This window comes from Channa argus, chromosome 5 (genome assembly GCF_033026475.1).
Source record: "Channa argus isolate prfri chromosome 5, Channa argus male v1.0, whole genome shotgun sequence".
Classification (NCBI taxonomy): Eukaryota; Metazoa; Chordata; class Actinopteri; order Anabantiformes; family Channidae; genus Channa; species Channa argus.
In genome coordinates, this window is record NC_090201.1 from 4,583,126 (window position 1) to 4,599,864 (window position 16,739).

Genomic DNA, 16,739 nt, shown 5'->3' on the forward strand with positions numbered 1-16,739 from the left:
CACACGCACAAAATGCAAATAAAAGGGATTTGATATCGGTGACTTCATCTGAAGCAGCACTTTATTTGCATGTAGGAAGATAAAGTATAGAAACACTTGAAATAATAGGTGGACAGTTTCATATTTTTATTGTACCATTGAATCATGTTCAATTTAATCGAATGTGTTTTTTTATGCTTACAATCCTTCATGTCCAATTGAAAATATATCTCTCATAAATATTTAAATTAATCAAAAATATTAAACTGAACATAAGTGATAGTTCATAATTTCTGGTAAAACAGAATCCTTCCAAAAAAATTTACATCATGAAGACAAAGGAACACTTTGATTTACTGTGTAAAAGCAAAGGTCAGAGGATGGATACAAGAACATTTCCTAGTCGTTAAATATCACTTGGTGTGCAGTAAAATCATCATTAAAACATCTCCTCAAAAACTGCCAAGAATGAGACTAATCAGGGAGGCCACCAAGACCACTCCCCTGAAAGAATTACAAGCTTTGGCAGAGATGCAAGACACTGACATAGCCTACATGTTGCCTGGGTTCTTCAGCAGTGAAAACATTATGGGAGAGTGGAAAAGAGAAAAAGTAAAAAATATATATATATCTCTGTCAGAAGTTATGTGGGAGACTGTTAAGTCAAATGGAAGAAATTTCTAAGGGCTGATGAGAACAAATTGAGATGTTTGATCAGCAGATGAGAAGCTAAAAACCTCGGCTGCAGTTATTGTGTGTACAGTCTCTTCTACATAGTCTCAGTAGTCGGCTTCTTCCACAGTCAGTCAGTTTTTGAGAATGACCTGCACTTGGTAGATTTACACATGTGCCATATCCCTTCTATTTCTTGAGGATAAATGTACTGCTCTCAAAGAGAGGCGTGTTAGATAGGAAATGTTTTCATATCGCTGACTTCTGCTTTTCAATGATGTTCTTACATAGTTACTTTAAATATCCTTTTGTCTGTGTGGTGTAGCTGAGGCCAGAATACTGACTCAGCGGTTCTCAATGTGACTAACTATGTGACTTTGGAAAACACCTGGCTTTAGCAGTGATGATTTAGGTGAGATTTATTATAAGGAGTGAATCTTGGTGCAATTGTTTGGTTTTCATGATTACTTTGTTGAGGTTTGTTTTCCCTTTGACAAGTCTTTCTTTTTAATTTGTCTCAAAAATCCCAATTAAATTGACCATGAGTCAATGTTATAATAAAAAAAAGGTGAAAACTTTAAAGGCAGATCATTCTTTTCTATTTTTTTTTCTTTTTTTGTCCTTTCGGCTTATCCCGTGAGTTCAGGGTCACCACAGCGGATCATTTGGCACAGTTTTTACGCCGGATGCCCTTCGCAACCCTCCCCAATTTCTACCGGGCTTGGACCGGCACTGCACATTTGGGGAGGGGAATGGGCTGTTAGGGGTTCAGTGTCTTGCCCAAAGACACTTTGACATGTAGTTTGGACCGGGAACTGAACCACGGACACTGTGGTCCGTGGACGACTGCCCTTACCAACTGCAGGTGCCCCTGGATCCCCCAGATCCTTCTTTTCTATGCCCAGTGTGAAAAAATAAAAAATAAAATTAAATAAAGTCTGGTATAGAAAAGTGGTGAGCCTACAGAACATTTCCATCCAATAATCCCACCTAATGGGGTTTACACATTGTTTATCAGTCCTGCCAAAACCTTTACTGTTATGAATTGCTCTCATGACATCATTTCAGCCCAAGCAAGCAGCTGTTTTTAATGGAAAGAAATCTCTACGGTGCACTACCCATACCGGTTAGTGACTAAATGGTGAAGAAGTGGAGTTGGTAGAGACTGGAAAAAAAGTGAAAGGTAACATCTGAATTCTATTAACCAAGTTGCCAGAAACACATGATAATGATGCCATGTGGTGAATTGCTAATGTTTTTTATTCACCTGGCACCAGGCATGGTTTTGGTATCTTAGTGTTGTGTCCACAAAGTCTTATCTCTGCCCTCAAGTGGCTAAAAGATATTCTTTAGGTTTTAATCATATACTATGTAATTTGTTTAAAACACTGTGACAGAATTATTTATATTTTATATTTATTATTTTTATTGTTATTTTGGGTGTCAGTCAACCCCTATACTAGAGGTGGGGTGGCACTATAGGGGGGACTTATGACCTTACATTAACCACATGTATGTGCATTTATTTATTTTACATTTTTATATTGTCTATAAATTTATACTTTTTCCTTTTTCTTTTCAAGTAACAAAATAATGTTCTTGGGACTGTCTTATTTTGGATCTGAGATGTTTTCCTTTAACAAAATGCCTGTGTCCCAACTTGCCCTGATGTCATGCATGCCAAAGCAACTTAAAAAAAAATCTTTCAGAGAAAATTATTTATTTATTTAAATTGGTTGCAGAACAATATACAAACATGAAGGCAAAAAAGTAATTATATGGCTTATCATAAGTAAGGCATGGAACAATAGGAGATATCTAACTTAAATATGGTGAAAAAACTAAAAATTAAGGCAGATGTCAATTACACATAGAAATACAACAGACAACAAATTAAATTAATTCAAATAAAGAGAGAAAGTCTAGCTTCTAGCCTTTTTAAAAGCAGAAAAGAGGGGACCTTGGTTACAGTAACTTTGTGAGATTAAGGCGGCTGCAGTCACTCCCCACTGATTGCAAAACCTCGGGGAATAATGGGAAACGCCTGGCTCTCGCCTGAGCTGATTGGTTCAGGTGTTGACTCAACAACATGAGATTTTATTCACACGTTACCTCTTTTGTTTGTGTGAAAATCATTACATTTTATTATAGTGAGAGTTTTCACTATATAAAGAAATATTTACTGAACAAAACAAATGCTGTGATTTGCCTGAATAAATTATTGATAGTTCACATATTTGTTTTTCTGCTAACTATCTAGTTCTAAAACATATGAAATAAAAGTTTTAAGTCTCACAGAGGTTTTTTGGAAAGTGGCATGTGCACATGTGAAGTCCTGACAGTCTAAACAGCAGATCAATAATGAAAATGTATTGTACCTGTGTATTTTGACTGATTGTTTTGCATTTATGTCGTTTCATATTTCATGGCTTTTAATCCATTTAATGTTACGTATGAGTTATATGGAGGTTAAACCATAAACACATTATCTGAGAATTTAAAGTGTATCTCTGTCAGTTGGAACAGACATAACTAAGCCATGAAGACAGTGCATCATCTGTGATAATCATGTTGTGACTTTTTATGCATTATGGATCAGACCTCCTGGGATCTATTTGTTACCTACTTTATGGCAGCTTTACTACCTTAGTCCGGCTTATCAGGCACAGTTCACCTCTACGAGCCTGTTTTTTCTCAGTGGTGGGAAAACAGCTGTGGTGACAGGGATGCACTTTTTGATCCCCGTCGTTCACTACTTTCATCGGCGGATGGCGCTAAATAACCAGCTATTTGTTCTTTCTCGATCCAGAAGCCCCTATAAGTCATTTTCTGTCATTTTATGTAAGTAATTTTATTTCGGCGGTCGCCGCCCCACTTGCAATTATGTCTATATTTTCAAAGCAAGCACGCCCTGGCTCTAAAATATTTAGGTTGTAATAGAAATAGTTTACCGGAATTCTAGTTTTGTGCTTTTGCGGCATGTAATTAAGTAACCCTGTGACGTTTTTTTAAGGTACGTGCGTTTTAAATTACAGGGTTTGCCGTATGGGCGGGGTTATATCAATTTACAACGTTTATCAATACTAAACGGCGACCAAGGAGAGCCAGATCGAGTGCACCCGACGACGCAAGAGAAGACTTGGTAAAAGAGCTTTGGCGCGGCTGGTTCACTATCTGCCGACAGCTGAGAGAGAGGTCAGCTTCGAGGCTCGGCTGCTGTGTCTTTGGGTTGTTCTTAGTGAAACGGCTGAGGGACATTTGTATATTCACTGAGAGAAAGATTTAGTGTGGCTTAATTTTGGGTTTTTCCTCAACCTCTACTCAGACGTCTGTCGAAGCTTGCCTGGCGCAGGCAGACGGAAACAGATTGAAAATGCCTCCCGTCGAGAATGACACCGGCAAGAATGAACTCAAATCTCGGATACAGCAGCTTATTGACTCCAATCCGGTGGTGGTTTTCAGCAAAAGCTACTGTCCGTTCTGTCTGAAGGTACGGGTTTTGGTTCGTCAAAGGGACAAAGCTTGCTAGCTTCTGCCGTAAACTTCTCCCGCGAACTACACGGGCTCGGTCTAATTACTGATTCGCCTTGCTGCGTACGCAGCCAGTAACTTTAGTTGGTTGGCAGTTAAATAGAACTATGTATTATTGGGGTTTTAAAGCAATCGTTAGTGAAATTACATATATCTTGCCGATATTATGTTAGAATGAGTCAAATATGAAGTGTTTGGGTAGCTGCTAAATTCTCCAGAACGTACTAACCTAACATTAGTCTTTAAGAAGGTGGTCGCACTGCTTACAAGTTAAGGTTAAGTTACGCAACGTGTTCATAGCTAACGCTAAAGTTTATATTTGCGTTAGTACAACGTTAGCTATTAACATTCTAGTTAAAAAGCTCAGCTCCCACCTTTAAAAAAATAATAATAATTTGGCTTGTAAAAATATGTCATCTGTTCATAGAATTACACAACTGACACTTTTTAAAATCTATACTGTTAAAATATGTTTGGCAATTAACTTTAAACGTGTGCAGAGTATTTTCATATTCTGAGAGTATTTTCTTAATGTTTCATAGTGGGAAGGTTATATTGGTCTTGTTCATCAAGAAAAATGTCCACGTGACTAAAACAATGATATATATATATATATATATATATATATATATATTCAATGTTTCTTTTTCCCAGGTGAAGGACTTGTTCAAAGAGCTGAAAGTCGAATGTAGTGTGGTGGAGTTGGACCTTATAGGTAAGAGGCAGACGTTCACGTTTAATTAGGTTGTGTCTCAAAAATGTGCAAATTTATTTTGTTTTTGCAAAGTTTAGCTAAATTTTTTTGAGAAGCAGAATAATAGTTATTGTATACAAAAGCAAGTTAAAGTTTCTAAAACTAGCAGATGTTAAAGTGTTAGCAGTGCAACAAAATTGAATACCTGCTGTCTGTAAATGGTGATTATTATTTTGAACAAATAAACCTAATGGTAAAGCAGATGCCAACAATGTCCTTTCATTGGCATTCAGAGATTTGCTTACATCTCTCTGGGTCTACTAACCATGTAGAACAGTATGTAGAACTCTCATTGTTTACATTTAGTTAGGGGTCTTCAATTTTCTGTGAGCAGTAATGTCAGTTTGTCAACTTGATCTTCACTAATCTCTTCAGTTTACCTACTTTCAAGGTAGAAAAAGCAGTTCAGTGTTTTAGGTTGAATCCAAACCGATTCTCCCAAAACCTCCCTGGTGTATCGGTATTGATGTTTTTATCCCAGGCTGTGCTGCGGTCTTCATTTGCAGCCGCACAAAACATGCTGAGTCACTCACTCAACATACCTTGGCCTCATGCCATGTCTCAGTAAACTCCAACCTCTCTTTGCTGTCTTATAGTTCTTTCTGTCGCACTGTATGCTGGTATATGTACACACCTTGGTGATTGATCAGTTATTAACTGATTAGACATAATTAGGATCAGGAATAGGATGGATAGGAAAAATAGACCAACATACTTTCAGCTAACAAAATTGACTATTAGCATGTTGCTAACATCAACTACATTGACTGTGCTATTTAAATATATGGAAAATTGTCTGTGGCAGTCTATGCCTGCAAGAGGAAATCCACAATTCATTGTTCACGTTGTCAGAAGACAGTATTTTCACTATAAATTGAGTGTATAATCTGGATTGTAGTTTAGTTTCTGGTTTAAATCATTTGGTATGTCAAACTGCAGGTAACTACAGCAGCATTGATGTTTTGTGTTGTTAGGAAACTTGTGTAACCCTGGGTTAAGATGGGTACTGCACATAGAGGCTATGAAAGATGGTGAATATTTGAGCACAGCTTCTGGACGGCTAGTTGCTTGTGATTATGGTAAAAGCCGAATACAGAAATATAGTAACCATAAAAATAACATTAAAGAACAGTATGTCACGTGAAACGTACATGGAATGATTAGGATTCATTAACCATATTGACTTGCATGGGAACATCATTGATCCTTTTGTCCAGAGAACGGAACCAACTACCAGGAGATGCTGCTTGAGATGACCGGACAGAAAACTGTTCCTAATGTCTTCATCAACAAGAAGCATGTTGGCGGCTGTGACAAAACAATGCAGGTAAGAAACAGATGTGTGTTACTGAGTCACTCAGCATGTCCAGTCAAGCCTGAACGTTTCAATGACAGTTGAGTGATTACTGAAGCTTATCACATTAAAAATGGATTTATTTTTTCCGTGAAGTACAGTGTGTTCTTGCTCACAACACGTAGAACAATATACCCCACAATAGACCTTTTATTACACCTGACATTGCACAAAAGTAACTGTGTAACAAAAACTTTTAGGTTTGTGAAGAGTGTGCTGTTGAGCTGTGCCTATTAACAACTACTAGTAAAAAGAGAACTTGATAAACAATGACAATACACCATTGATCATAATTCAGGCTTTGTGAATGTACCACTTAGGACTGTCCCGATGCCACTTCGTAATTGAGTACCTGCCGATACTCAGTGCTGCTACACATTCTAAACTGTTGTCCTTCTAGTAGGACTAGCTGGACCGTAAATAAGGAGCACACTCCTGACAACTGGAAAGTCTGCGTTAGCAACCCTGCAGATCCAACAAAAATGTATTTTTTGCCCTGCCTTTGCGTTGACCAATGTTTCCTGCAATTGTGTCAGTGACTAGAGACTCGCTAGAAGACTAAGTAAATAAGATTGATGGGGGATTACTGACAAGCAAGAAAGACTTAATAAAGAAATGTTAATTTTCATTAATAAGTAATTATGTAACTATGTGTTGCTCATTATGTTTATTTTCATCAGGCCCATAAAGATGGCAGCCTGCAGCAGCTACTCAATAAGGAAAATGAAGTATATGACTATGACCTGATTATCATTGGAGGAGGATCTGGAGGTCTGGCCTGCTCAAAGGTGACTTGTTGAAAGCTGATTCCAGTGGCTTTTGCTGTGTTGTGAAATGTTGTGGTTGACTCTTCTTCTTCTTCTAAGAGGAACAGAATGAAACCCAGGTTTTTGTAATGAGTTGCTTCAACTGGCGCCAATAAGTCTTTATTCTTAAATATATATTTATGAATGTAGGTTGCCCATATCCATTAGTAAATGACAGATTTAGTTATGGTAGTAACAGTAATATTGGATTTGTTGACAATAGAAAGCTGCTATGCTTGGGAAGAAGGTTATGGTACTTGACTACGTTGTGCCCACACCAAAAGGAACCTCTTGGGGTAAGATGCATTCACTTAAAGATATCTCATTAGATCCATGAGATGTGTAAAATGTGATCTGGTTTGGCTGGTAACTCACCCAATGCATGTGTCAATGTGCTCTCCTGTGGTGATCAGGTCTTGGTGGAACCTGTGTGAATGTGGGCTGCATTCCCAAGAAGCTGATGCACCAGACAGCTATGCTGAGCACAGCTATGCAGGACGCACGCAAGTTTGGCTGGGAGTTTGATGAGACAGGTAATGGCTCAGAGCAGCGTCCTAGGAGGTCACGCAGAGGGGACATTGCAGCTCTTTGCCGTGGTAAATCTAAGACAAGTGTGAGTATCAGTAGTTGTTGGTATTCCACTGATAGGTGTTGTCTTACCCCAGTGAAACACAACTGGGAGACCATGAAGACAGCAGTGAACAACTACATTGGCTCATTAAACTGGGGCTACAGGGTGGCACTCAGAGACAAGAACGTCAACTATGTCAACGCCTATGCAGAGTTCATCGAACCACACAAGATAAAGGTAAAACGTTCCTTGGGATATGAAGGTACATTAATTGTGCTCAATTGGGGTTCAACTGTGATTGCTGGTTTGGTTGTAGTTTCAGGCATTTTCCAGAGCTATAATAAGTTGTCAGTGCAAACCTTTACAAAAATCTTGATAATGTGTTGAAGTCGGACTTGCTTTTCTACTTTACGTCACATGTCTGCACCTAAAGCAGATAGTTGACATTTCAGATACATGTCTCACATCACAGGAACCCTTCTCCTTGCTTTAATAACCTTTCAGGGATTCTGCTTGGTTTTTTTTGTTTTTTTTTTCTCCCAGGCAACAAACAAACGAGGGAAGGAGACATTTTACACAGCGGCTAGGTTTGTCTTGGCTACAGGAGAGAGGCCCCGTTACCTGGGCATCCCTGGAGATAAGGAGTACTGCATTACCAGGTGAAAGCACAGTGCCACATACACAGTTGATTTACCATCACCGGCACTGTCTAATAAAAAGCACACGGCAGATGGGCTCTCACCATGTAATGATCTATACGCTTGTCACAGGTGCAGTGGCTTTGCATCCTACAGTCTCTCACCTGTCTAAATGTTAGCTAACATTTATTGTCAGATTTCTTATGATCAGTGATTATGCTGCTGTTTTTGCCATCTAAAGATTTTCTCATGTAGCTCACTAATCCCACAAAGCTTCAAACCAAAGGTGGTTTTGTGACATAGGACACAACTGTTAAGTTTGATACTCCTGTATGAACGATAATTCTTTCTTTAGTACTGTATGTTTTATATACTAAGATGCAAACTGATAGTTGATCCGTTGTGTTAGCGGACTAGTCCCAAATCTTCATGATTTACTGTTTAAAGCAAAATAGAAGGAGTACAGGTGCAGGCCCCCCAAAAAGAGTGTGTTCTGAATAAGCCAACTCCACAAAAAATTTCAAAGCCATCCACCATTTTATTAGTACAAAAAACTGCTACATACACAAACACAAAATGACAACCTGTTGTTTCAACTCCTCTCTGTTTGTCCAACAGCGACGACCTTTTTTCATTGCCATACTGCCCCGGAAAGACCCTGGTGGTTGGGGCATCGTATGTGGCTTTAGAGTGTGGAGGCTTCCTGGCTGGCCTGGGTCTCGATGTTACTGTCATGGTCCGGTCCATCCTGTTAAGAGGCTTCGATCAGGACATGGCCAACCGTGCTGGAGCAGACATGGAGGAGCATGGCGTCAAGTTCCTCCGGAAATATGTCCCTGTGAAGGTGAATGTTATCTACAATGCTTTAGTTGAGGCAGCCCTTTTTAAAGTACAATGTAAAGCTTGATTGTTTCAATATGGCTTGCTGCAGTTTAAAGCCATCACATTACATGATGTAGCAATTTTCATTTAGAAATGTATTTTGCATTTTAAGCAGTCTTAAGGGCGCCTCCATTGATTGTAGCAGCTATTTATCAGACTTTGAACTTGGTTGTAACTAGGTTTATTGTCTTAACTTGTTGCATCATAAGTCTTATCTATCCAATATATGACAGAAGCACAAAGATTATTGGCTTCTGACTCTCTTACGTTTGTGTGTGTCAGATAGAGGAGCTGGAAGCAGGATCTCCTGGTAGGCTGAAAGTAACAGCCAAGTCCACAGAAACGGATGAAATCATCGAGGGAGAGTACAACACTGTATGTACTCATGCATTTCTTCATCCTTTCCTTAAATACCCTATTTATGGTTTTATGAATGCTGTTGGTAATATTTATCTATTTTATTATTTGATAAGTTTATTTCAAAATAAGATTTTTCTCCAATTTCGTCCAACTTTTGTTACATCACCAGCTCAAACGTGCTTCGAAGATTTGTTACCTAGAAAGCCACAACCATTATGAAATTTAAAGAGCTGCTGCTGTAAATGGCTACAGAGACTGAATCTCTTTAGCTTTTAAACTTTTGCTTATTCAGACTGTTACAGGGCTAGGCTAGCTTGCTAACTTAAAAGGGGAGCACTGCTGGTGTCACCTGGAACCTGGATTCAGATCATGTGTTTTTATTTTGACATTTTTCTGATATTGGCTTCTGCAGTTAACACTGCCTCTTTTCCTTAAAGTTTAAAGTGTGAGTTTGTGTGTGTGTGTGGCAAGATTATGCTGCTGTGTCTCAAATTGTTGGCAGGAATTACAGTGAGCAAATGGGCATGTTGTTTCAGTCAGGCATCTTTTTTGTTTTTAAGGCGACGTGCTGCAAACAAAACACCATTAATTAAAAAAAATAATATCCTGCAGCATACTTATTCTATCATGTTGTGCTGACTGACTAGCTGACTCGGCAATGAAAATAAGCACTGCTTTTCAGGCTTCTGACTGTATTTGTAGTGTCTCTAGAAATTAAGTATATTTTCTCTTTAATTAAAAGTAAATTCTATCCCATGGTGTTTTGGTGCCAATCTTCAAAATTAAATATACACTAAATATTTTCTCCATAATCAATTGTGGTCAGTGAACATTGCATATTTTTTTCTTCAGGTGTTGATAGCTGTGGGTCGAGATGCATGCACAGACAAGATTGGCCTGGACAAGGCAGGTGTCAAAGTTAACCCCAAGTAAGTTTATTATCTCATCATATGTTTGTTGATTTGTTTGTGTACAATTGTCCTTTTACAAGTTGTTATCCGTGACTTTACTCATAGCAAAGTCATCGTGATTCAGCAATTTACTGCCCCCTGATGGCTCTCTAGTGGCTCTTGTCAGTAATAGGAGAAAGCCCCTTCACAGTATATCTCAAAAACTTAAATTAAACATACTGTAATAACATTTTAAAAAATGTAATACAGGTATTATGGGTGTAGCCTTTTCTGGGGAAGTTCAGTGTTTTCACGGTTTTGTGAATGACTAGGCCAGCGGGGATTACGGCAGCATGAAACCAGTTTAAGAGTGCTTAGAGTCATGTGCCTCAGTTTTATGACAGTCATAGTGTATAGAAGAAGCAGGCATACAGTGTACTGGCTGCTGGGTTCAGGGATCAACTTAGACCTGTGTAAATACATCTGTCGTTGTGATGGACACACTGCTACTCTTATTCCTTTTGATATTTTTCTAACTAATATCATATTTGTTTATATTGTTGCGTCACAAGTCACACTCTTTCATGTTGGTTATACATCAAGATTTGTGCCGAGCAAATGAACGAGCATTAGAAACACCGATTCTAAAAAAAGCGTTACAGAGGTTATCTTCATTTATGAAAATGTAGCAAAATTTTACTAGTTTTTTTTACTAGTACTAGTTGGCTTGAAACAGCTACAGTTGCTGAGAGGCTTTTACTAACTTCTGATGTAACATAACTGATTCAGTTAAATGAAATTTTGCAAACTAGATTCAAAATTCAAATTGTAATAGGAATTAACAGAGAAAAAAAATTCTGATTACATGGACTTGAGACAAAACATAAACAAGCACAGCTTTACTGTATTGCTACAATATTGATTTGCATGTGACCATAAATCTCTTAATAACAAATCTCAAAATACTTTTATTAAACTACATTGTTCCTCAATGTTGCTGTATCTGCATACTAAGAAATATATCAATAGAAAAGCATTTGTACATATTGTAAACATTGTAAATAATAACACAGCCGCTGTGCAACAATTTTGTTTTTGTTTGTCTACACACTCATTTTTCACAAAAAAAAAATACCAATTTTAATTAAGTGTGTCATTGCTCACTGGCCTCTCTGTTCCACCTTCAAGAAATGGAAAAATCCCAGTAAATGATGAAGAGCAGACCAACGTGCCTCACATCTATGCCATTGGAGACATCTTGGAAGGCAAGTGGGAGCTGACACCTGTGGCTATTCAAGCTGGGAAGCTGCTGGCACAACGCCTCTACGGGGGATCAACAACCAAGGTTAGTCAGCACTAAGAAACCTGCCAAGGCCTCACTTAATAATGTCATATTTTTCATTCTTTAGATATCACTGCACCTTTACATGACAGCAGCAGTATTTATGTATTTATTTTTCCTAACTATCATCAATTGTCTTTGCTTTGCAGTGTGACTACATCAATGTTCCCACAACTGTTTTCACCCCACTGGAGTACGGATCCTGTGGTCTGTCAGAGGAAAAAGCCATAGAGCTTTATGGGGAAGACAACCTCGAGGTAACAAAGCCATTCTCACAAACAATCATTTGAATAATTTATGAGCTTTCTGGTTCACCAGACTGTAAAGATATCAAGTGACCCGCTACAGAAGTTTCAGCTTGTGGCTTTCTGTTAGAAGTATATGGAAAAAAAACATAATTTATATAGAGATAGGTATGAAAAAGTAATTCAATAAAAATGACACAACTTAACAAAGAGAAATTAATTAAAAAAAATTAATCACTCAAGCATTTACAGCTATCTCAATTAGCCAGACAGACAAGAGGGTTGTCTGATAAATGACACATGTGATTCCATATTTAGTCACCAGTTAAGAGAATTGCACGTAAGGGGGAAGGCCCTAGATGTCTACGCACAGTTGAATTGGAAACAGTATTTGTATTATGCTCTTTTGCATGAAATGCAAAAGATGGGCATACAAAGAATACATACAAATAAAATTAAGTGTTCTAAAATTACATTTAAAATTGGTATAAAATTAATATAGTATAAAATTAACTGGATTAGTGATGTCCCTTGACTGAACCCAGTGGCTGGCTGAAGTAAAATAAATTTTAACAAGAGTTCTACTAAAATCATTGTGTACAACCTCATGGATCATCACTGCATTTCTGGTCTGTGTTCAGATATTCCACAGTTTATTTTGGCCTCTGGAGTTCACTGTGCCTGGCCGGGACAACAACAAATGTTATGCAAAGATCATCTGCAATAAACTGGACAGTGTAAGCACATTTTTATTTCTAATGAGACTAGTAGCTCCTTGATGTGTCACATGGATGATGTTTAATGTTGCTGTCACACTGTAGGATCGAGTCATCGGGTTCCACTACCTGGGGCCAAATGCAGGAGAGGTGACACAGGGCTACGGTGCAGCCATGAAATGTGGAGTCACCAAAGAGCAGCTGGACAACACCATTGGCATCCACCCAACATGTGCTGAGGTAAAAGCAGAGCGCTATTATTATGTGCCAGTATATCAGTTTTACCTTGCATTCTGTAGGGGTTTGTAGATTAGTTCTGTAGTAATCAGACTTTGACTATGGCTTAGCTTGGCTATGGGTTATTATTAGACTTTGGTCATTTAAAGACAAACCCACTTGTCTTCAGTTTGACAGATTTAACTTTTTTTTTTTTACTGACATGATTCCACAGTATCCCTAATCATACTCTCAAACGTTTCTGACTTAACAGCCATGGTCCCAAATGTTTTAGTTCCAACAAAATTCTGCTAATTATTCCCTGTGCTCATCTGAATAAAAAAAAAAACGCGTCGTCAGTTTTCCTTATTATAGCGTGCATCCTTAAGTCAGTTTGTTTGACCTGTGCTGTGTGCTCCGTCTGCCACAGCCAGATCGGTTAATTTCACTGGTCTCTTGAAGTATTGATATCCTAGGAACTACCTGGTGCTATTTTTACTATCCCCAGAACAACAGGACTGTGTTAATTTTGCGCTCTTCGAGCAACACTGCATCACCTTTACATTTCCTATTGCAAAGTGCAAGAGTGGGTCTCATCTAAAGTATGAAGGAAAAACTGTAGAATCAAAAGTTTTCTGGACACTTGTGTGCTAAGGGCCAAGGGCATGAACCTGTGCTTCTTGAATTTGTGAATCAGTTACAAGTAAAAGCTTAACCGTTAATGTCTGTTTTTAGAGCTCTGAAATTCTTTTAATCATACATTGTTGTTGAATTAATAATGTGTTTCATGTTGTGCATTAATTAGCCTCATTAATCCTAAGCACTACTCATTCATTTTATCAATGTATTATGCTGATGATTACAACACATTAAACAGCTCAAGAGCCTCTTGTTTGATGTTTGCATTACTTGTACTTTCAGTTGAACAGGCTTTGACCCTCATGCAATACCTATTACCATGTAATGTGGTCCTTGTCTTAAAGCAGCCATTTCAGGCAATCAATAGTTCCAAATTGTACTCCTTAAACTTGTAAAAGATATATTTTTGATTTGAGTTGTGTGTCTGCTTATCTTTTTAGGTCTTTACCACTTTGGAAGTGACCAAGAGCTCTGGTGGCGACATCACCGGGGCCGGTTGCTGAGGTTAAACCCTGCTTGTTTAGTGGGCTGCTCTCATCTTAGAATTACCAACCTTTCTCATCTTAGATTCCAGCAATTCTCTAAACTCAGCCTCACCTCCAGCTGCTCGCTTCACAGTGCAGTTGTTTCTCAGGACAAAATCTAACACCTTGGCCAGAGTCTGTAGTGGAAATGATCCTTTTAGACTCTCTGGAAGCTAAGAGGTGACTGGATGAAGCCAGAGCTGAGGCTGTGTGGGTCTCTAGCTGAGGGAGTTTGAATTGAGGGCAGCCCCCTGAACAGCGGGGTTACTCTGCTGATTTTTCTACTGGGCGCCATCAGTGTGTCATTCTCAGAGGAGTACAAACACACATACTACTGAGTTTTGTGTGTTTGAGCTGTTTTTGACGTCCTAGCTTGTAACCCAAAATGCTGAGGAGAGCAAGGATCGATGTCCCTCTGCAGGAGCACCAGATGGGAGCCTGGACCCTTCGTCCAACCCCCAACTCTAGTAACTTGTTATTTACCTCCTGAATTGGACAATATTAAGGCAGGTTAAAATTGACAGACTATCAGGCTTTGAATAGATGCATGGCTCCTAAGTCTAGCCTAGTTTGTGATGGAAATGTGTCTGGTGTGTGTGGAAAGAAGAAAAAAAAAAAAAATCAAGTCATCATGAAGTCTCGCCTGTGAAGCTTTCATCATTCCACACATTTCTCCTACCAGCTCTTTAATATAATATGGAAATGTATACATGTTGCTGTCAATATTTGTCTTTGCTGTGTGGAGGCACCAGGGGTTTCTGCCTCAACACCTTTCACACTTTTGTTGTGCTGCATCAACACACTTTGATAGAATTGAATGGAACATGCATCCTGAATTGTGTGTTTAAAATAAAACCAAGAACAAGTTTTGATTCTTAATTTAATGCTTGTTTGTAGTATTCTGCTGTTTGCCTGTGTGTGTGTGTGTGTGTGTGTGTGTGTGTGTGTATGTTGTATACATATTTGGTCTTTTAGAGGACGGTATACTGCTGCTGTCAGTGAGTGACGTAGGTCATCTGTATAAATGACTTGTTCATTGATGTCACACCCCTGTAGACTACTTTTCCTCAAGAATTAAAGAAAGAATTCACATTTTTTTTTTTTTTTTTTCCTTTCTTTCTTTTTGGAATGCATTTCATGTTTTGTGTCAGGTTTGAAGAAGTCACACTGAGGGTTGTCAACCTGTTAGTAGTTTTCTTGAATAAAAATATTGACTGATACCAATCATTCAGAACAGCTTATTCACAGTATTCCAGTTGCTCAATTCTTACAAGACTATGGAGAACATTTCTAACAGGGATATCTAAATATGCACCAACTTTGTATATCAGGGATCCTTATCGAGAAAGTCAGAACTAATATTTTTAAAGAGATCACCTCCACAAAACTCTTAACTTTTGCAGGTCCAATTAAAGCAATTTGAAACATTGGAAGATCCTCAGTGATTTTAACTTTGAAATTTGTATACTGCACAGCCCTTAATAATTAAAAGAAAAATCTCATAATTTAGGAGAAGTTAGTTTATTCTAATTCAAACCACCTAATGCATCTCTGGTTTGTTTTGTTGCAATCATTGTGCCCAGGGCTCAAATTCTACTAGTGCAAAAATATTGTGCACATAAAGTAGGAAAAAACAATATAAAGTCTAAATTGATTGTGGTAATATGTTATTTACATACTCAAATTTTCCTTTGGCTTGGTTGTCATTGGAAAGACAAAGGGACCTCAAGACTGACATCTGAACATTAAACAGTTAAAAGGACTATGTTATAACACAACACTGTTGTGTGTGTGTGTGTCCTTGTAGCTTCAGTGAAATTTTGTGGTACTGAGAATGTTTCTATCTCCCCAAGAGGTGGTGATATTGTGAATGTGTTGGTTCAGGGAGAAGCATATTGGATCCCACTTTGAAAACTTTAGAACCTTTTGGAAATGATGAAAAACTCAATTTGTCATGTTTCCTGTAGGAGCTAACACCAGTTTTATCAGATCGGCTGTTCAAGTTTTATGTCGTTTGTGTTTCTCTTAGGATTTGGTAGAACAATGGATTGCCACGGGCAATCATTATCCAATAGATTTAAACTGTCTAGCATTATGCAATCACAAATGGACACCTTGTTAGACTAGGGTTTGGCCTTATGCCGTTGATCTGTTTGACACTGATGAAGTGTATCTAGACATTGTTTGCAGATTGTGTGCACCAGTAAAACAGGCAAATATATCAGTGTGCTCTAGTCTCTTCCTTTTGTAATAAAAGCTGGACTTATGAGGCCCAATTATTTAACAAAAGGCAACAGTGTAATATGTGGCCTTGTTTTAATACTTTAGTAAAATAAGGACACAATCTAATTTAATTACAGTAATAAAAGCTAAATATACCACTTCATAGTCTAGGCCTAGTCATATTTTCCTATTAAATATTAATGATATCTAGTGAGTGTACAAATAGCCGTGTAATCCGGTGGGTATTACACTAACTGGATAATTTGTGATTTTATATTATGGTAATTGAGTCGACAGCATCTTTATATATTAAACAATTAAAATCAATCAAATTGCTTTGCCTCATCTCTGCTTAGCCCTTCATGGCGGCCAAATCTGTTTAAAATTAAGTAAGTAG

At 38.1% G+C, this 16,739-nt stretch overlaps 1 protein-coding gene across 1 annotated transcript; it reads left to right on the forward strand.

The window, feature by feature from the left end:
• Positions 1 to 3,772: 3,772 nt before the first annotated feature.
• On the forward strand, positions 3,773 to 15,214 carry txnrd3 (thioredoxin reductase 3). The gene is made up of 16 exons (XM_067505004.1): positions 3,773 to 4,141; positions 4,837 to 4,897; positions 6,154 to 6,263; positions 6,971 to 7,078; positions 7,320 to 7,392; positions 7,510 to 7,629; positions 7,762 to 7,904; positions 8,211 to 8,326; positions 8,924 to 9,149; positions 9,470 to 9,562; positions 10,400 to 10,476; positions 11,626 to 11,782; positions 11,929 to 12,036; positions 12,666 to 12,761; positions 12,846 to 12,980; positions 14,036 to 15,214. The coding sequence occupies exons 1-16, from the start codon at positions 4,025 to 4,027 to the stop codon at positions 14,096 to 14,098; spliced, it is 1,803 nt and encodes a 600-aa protein (XP_067361105.1). The 5' UTR covers positions 3,773 to 4,024; the 3' UTR covers positions 14,099 to 15,214.
• The last annotated feature ends 1,525 nt before the right edge of the window (positions 15,215 to 16,739 follow it).